The sequence below is a fragment of the Gadus macrocephalus genome, chromosome 11 (genome assembly GCF_031168955.1).
Source record: "Gadus macrocephalus chromosome 11, ASM3116895v1".
NCBI classification, from domain to species: domain Eukaryota; kingdom Metazoa; phylum Chordata; class Actinopteri; order Gadiformes; family Gadidae; genus Gadus; species Gadus macrocephalus.
In genome coordinates this window covers 10,609,012-10,614,011 of record NC_082392.1, presented here as the reverse complement: position 1 = coordinate 10,614,011, position 5,000 = coordinate 10,609,012, and the positions used below count along the sequence as shown (strand labels likewise).

General features: G+C 45.3%; 1 protein-coding gene across 3 annotated transcripts in view; it reads right to left on the bottom strand.

Annotated features, from left to right (window-relative positions):
* bbs9 (Bardet-Biedl syndrome 9) overlaps positions 1-5,000 on the bottom strand; it is an 80,382-nt gene that overhangs the window by 42,588 nt on the left and 32,794 nt on the right. For all 3 annotated transcript variants that reach the window (XM_060064331.1, XM_060064333.1, XM_060064332.1), the window contains exon 14: positions 306-410. In XM_060064331.1, coding sequence (XP_059920314.1) covers positions 306-410 — 105 coding nt within the window. The remainder of the gene's footprint in view (positions 1-305; positions 411-5,000) is intronic.

The following is a 5,000-nucleotide window of genomic DNA, read 5'->3' as shown; positions in this document are numbered from 1 at the left end:
GCGGCTGTCCAACACGCTTGATTTGTTAACCGTCACTATGGTTACGGCATGATTTCCAAGTGCTGGTGATTCACGATTAGCAGCTTGGTTAGAGTGTAGTTTGGACTGTTGATACATGTGAGAGGGCATGTGTGTGTGTGTCTGTGTGTGTGTGTGTGTTTGTGTACGATAGAAAGTGTGTGTGTATGGATGTGGAGTGTGTGTGCGTGTGCGTGTGCGTGTGCGTGTGTGTGTGTGTGTGTGTGTACATGTGCATGTGCGTGCGTGGTGTGTGTGTGTGTGTGTGAGAGATGGCGTGTGCGTACCAGTAGGGGAGCTGTATGACACTGCTACGTCTCCACTCAGATCAGCAGGGGGGTAGTGGCCATTCAGGAACGCAGAGAACGCCACTACAGTGGAGGAGCCCGCACCTAGAGAACAAAATAAAGGTTGTATTAATATTACATGATGCCGATTTTGATGAGCATGACTATAATTATATAAACACACACGCATACTTAGAAAACACACGCTGCAGTAGGAGTCCTGGTACACAGGGGACATATTGCCAGTAAGACCCACACATTCCCACACACATGAAGAATCAGCATTTTCGAGGAACTGAAAGGATACAGGATACAGTATATCCAACGCTAAACAGACCCTGAAGTACATGCACACACACACTCCAGCTCTCATACACATACAGACAGACAGACACACACACACATACATGCAGACAGACACACACAGTGACTTTATATGTGGCATGTGAGAGGTGATGACTTGTAGCTTCCTTTAAAATAACCCAAAACTGAAAGAGAAGAAAAGAGAAGAGAGAGAGAGAGAGAGAGAGAGAGAGAGAGAGAGAGAGAGAGAGAGAGAGAGAGAGAGAGAGAGAGAGAGAGAGAGAGAGAGAGAGAGAGAGAGAGAGAGAGAGAGAGAGAGAGAGAGAGAGAGAAAAGGGAGAGCAAACATGCAGGAGAAAAGGCAGAGATCAAATACAGACGAGAGGAAAGGATATATTACAGCTAATGGCTTCAGCAAGTTTCTCTCTCACTCACACACTCACACTCACACACACACTCACACACACACACACACACACACACACACACACACACACACACACACACAGGGTGGTGTGGTGGTGTAATGGGGCGTGATGTTCCGTAGCAAGCCTCAAGAGAACGGTCGGCCACAGGTGAGTGAACCAAAGCTATGGGCCGTGTGTGGTGTGTGTGTGTGTGTGTGTGTGTGTGTGTGTGTGTGTTTGAGTGTGTGTGTGAGAGAAAGAGAGGATTTGCCCCGGTCTGTCAGTGCTGTTTGCCATCCATTCTACATAACCACCTCAAGCAGAAACAGACAGACTGGTAAATGAGTTTAGTCTAATCCAGTGGACAGGTCTATCCTGTTCTATTCCGCTGTACCTGGTTCAAGTATACCAGACACAGCGGAATCTGTATCTGGTATATTTGAATCGGGTCGTTCAGGTGACTTCTTCAGACAGCTGTCTGAGGAAGTCACCTGAACGACCCGTATCAAGTGATCCTGTTCCATTATGGACATCCACCCCTCGGATGCGAGGGATAATGATAAGTGGTGTGCGTTCTTTGATACATCCATGTTTGTTGGTATCCGACATGAGTCTGTTGCGATCCAACTACACACCATCAGGCTATCAAAAGCAAACTATAGCCACGTCCCGCATTGCAAGTAAACATTGGCTTGTAGCGTTGAGTGCTATTGAGATGAACGATCAACACTTCTAACAGATAGCGATAGTGCCTATGAATGTAGTTTATCTCTATGGCTTCAATTACTATGGGTAATTTACTGCATTTTAGAATTAACAAAAAACTGTTTGCGGCTGTAGATGTTGAAATGGCTGAAATAAAATGACAGAAATGTTCAGTGCTGAAAGCCCCAACCCCAAAGTTCCTGTTCTTTTACAAAGTAAAACCCCCCCAAGCGGGGACCTATTGGGGGTTAAGATAATGTCCCCGGAACATAATTTAGACCCTGGGTCCTGCGGTGACCACGCACCATTGGAGTGCATCCAAAGATTCCCTAGTTCCTGGGCAAAGTTCCTGCTTTAGAAACGTGGCTTATGTGTGGCGTTGTACACTTCAAGCTTGTGCAGAAAGATGTTATGTTCAAACACCATATCTGGTTAACTTTACCTTTTACACTGACACACACATACGCACACACACACACAGACACAGGCAAACACACACACGCACGCACATGCACATACACACACAATGTAAAACTGAGCAGAGCCCTTTACTTGATGATAGACAGAACATGGGGGTGGCAGAGAGAACCAATAAAAAAAGAGGGTGAGAAGTGAAAATCAAGACAGTGAGTAGATGTGGAAAGGCCTGTTGCCAAGGCAGGACAAAATAAATTAACCCAGTGGAGAGAGACATTATCCACATTCTGCCAGCCCCAGCTGACCTCCCCTGACCTCCCCTGTCCCTCGCTCAATCACTTCAGTCCTTCCACTCCATTTCAATTCCCCCTTTTCACTTCTCTCCCTGTCTCCACGTCCTCCCCTAAACTTTCATTTCTCAGCCATCCATCATGCTCTCACTTCCTCTCCTCTCTCCATCCACCTTCTGGTCTTTCCTTCTCTCCCTGCCCCAAACTCTTGCTCTTTCCAGTCCCTCTCTCTCTCGTCCGCACCTCATCCTGTCTTTCAGCACAGGGCTTTTAGCCCTAGGGTCAGCCAGGGGTCAAAGGTGAGAGTGCTCTGAGTGTTAGCAGGTCCATTAACGAGAGCACTAAGGCCAACAAAAAACACAAAGGAGAGAAAACGGCTCAACAATGACCCTTGGCTCCTCGTATTTTTCTTTACATAAATATACATCTTATATCCACGTCTGTCTGTGTGGCTCTGACCTGGCTTCCATAGGGTGTGTCTCTCTTTAGCCCTCTCTATGCTTCATATACCTCTCTCTCTCTCTCATTTCAAATGGTGATGTATTTTTAACATCATCACGCATAAAACACATAATGTGGTTATGTGTGTGTGCACGTGTGCGCTACTCTTCCTTGAGGTTGAGGCCAGAAATGCTGACAGCTCAGCGTAACCCTAGCGCTGTCCGTATGGGTGAGCTCAGAGGTCAGAGGTCAAGTGGGGCTGAGAGGGGGGCATGTACCGCACACAGAGAGGTGAGACTTAAGGGTGTGGTGTGTACCAACCTACTGTTTAAAGGTTTGTGCATGCACATGTTTTTGTTTGCTTTTCAAGTGGCCATACACCCATGGATTTGCCTATGTAACTGCATCTGTGTTTGTCTGTGTGTGTCTGATTGTGTGAGTCTGTGTGTGTGTGTGTGTGTGTGGCTGTGTGTGTGTGTGTGTGTGTGTGTGGCTGTGTGTGTGTGTGTGTGTGTTGCTGTGTGTGTGTGTGTGTGTGTGTGTGTGTGTGTGTGTGTGTGTGTGTGTGTGTGTGTGTGTGTGTGTGTGTGTGTGTGTGTGTGTGTGTGTGTGTGTGTGTGTCTGGTTGTGTGTGGCTGTGTGTCTCACACCTCAAGTCCAAAAAAATTTAAGTAGGAATCTGGAGTGCACATCAGGGTGGGGTTAAGCGATGACCTTTGACCTCTCTGGGTCTGGCCTCTGCTCATGTCTCTGGGATGACCTTTACCTTGTAAACAGCTATTCCCCCCTGCCGTCCCCAGTTAGCCCGTTAACAATTATCACATTAACCGGTCAAATCAGTGTGTTATCGCTTGAGCCCACGCTTATTTCAAACAGATCCAAAAGCCTTGGGAAAAATGTTTTTCCCAAGGTGTGGAAAATGTTTATGTTTGGGCAGAAAATGCTTAAACTTAAGGTATAAGGCTAGATTGGTTAAGTTTTGGCGTGCAGTTTAAGCATTCATTAACCCTAACCCTATAATAAAGAAACAAATAAACAAATAAAAAAATGGTTAAGTAAGGGGTAAGTGTTGTTAAGATAATCAATGCAAGGGGTTATGTTGTTACGGTAAGGGTAAGGAAAGGCTCCATGGCACCATGGGAATGCTCATGATCCAATAAGTCTGTATTGTTCAATCCTACCAAAGCATGCACATAATGACACATAATAAACTAAGCCTGTCTATTGCACCAACCCTTGGCCGTGTCAACATGTTTAAATTGGTCTGATGTGCAGCTATGCGGAATGTGGTGTGTGTGAAGTGAATTCATGTGTTTGTTTGTGGTGTAGACGCTACCAGCGGCAAACTCAGAAAATGTGGGAAATTACTTAAAATGCCTAAATAATGACAGGTTTGATCCAAAAATGAACCAAAACAAACAAATGTTGTAAACACAACGTAAATGGTTAAATAAAGGTATGTTCATATATTTAGGAACAAGTGAATTAGCAAGACTTTGTTAAATCACCATAAGCCGGCAATTTACTCTACGTTACTTAAGAGTTTACAAACAGGATCGAGAGACAGAGTGAGACGAAAAAATAAAAGATGGAGAGCGCTAGAGAGAGGCCTAAAGAGTGAAATTATATATATATATATATATATATATATATATATATATATATATATATATATATAGAGAGAGAGAGAGAGAGAGAGAGAGAGAGAGAGAGAGAGAGAGAGAGAGAGAGAGAGAGAGAGAGAGAGAGAGAGAACAGAGACAGATAGGTGGATAGAAAGCGAGATATAATACAGACATAAAGCAAAGAAAGGTGTGGCTGAGTGATAGAACATAAAGCAAACAGAGTGAAACGGAGAGAGAGAGGGAATGAGAGAAATAAAAGAAAGCCCATGTGCCTGTGAGAGAAGGAAGGAGAGAGCGAGGGAGGGAGGGAGAACAAAGGTGCTAGTGTGTTGGGAAATGGGAAATGAGCTGCCATCTGAGACAAATAAAGAGTAGAATAACAATAAAAGTCAAAATGTGCTACCTACCCACCCATCCACCCCGCCACTCCGCGCCCCCACCCTACCCCGGGGGACACGGGACAGCAGAGGGCCGGGATGGAAGGCGCACACACACACACACACACAC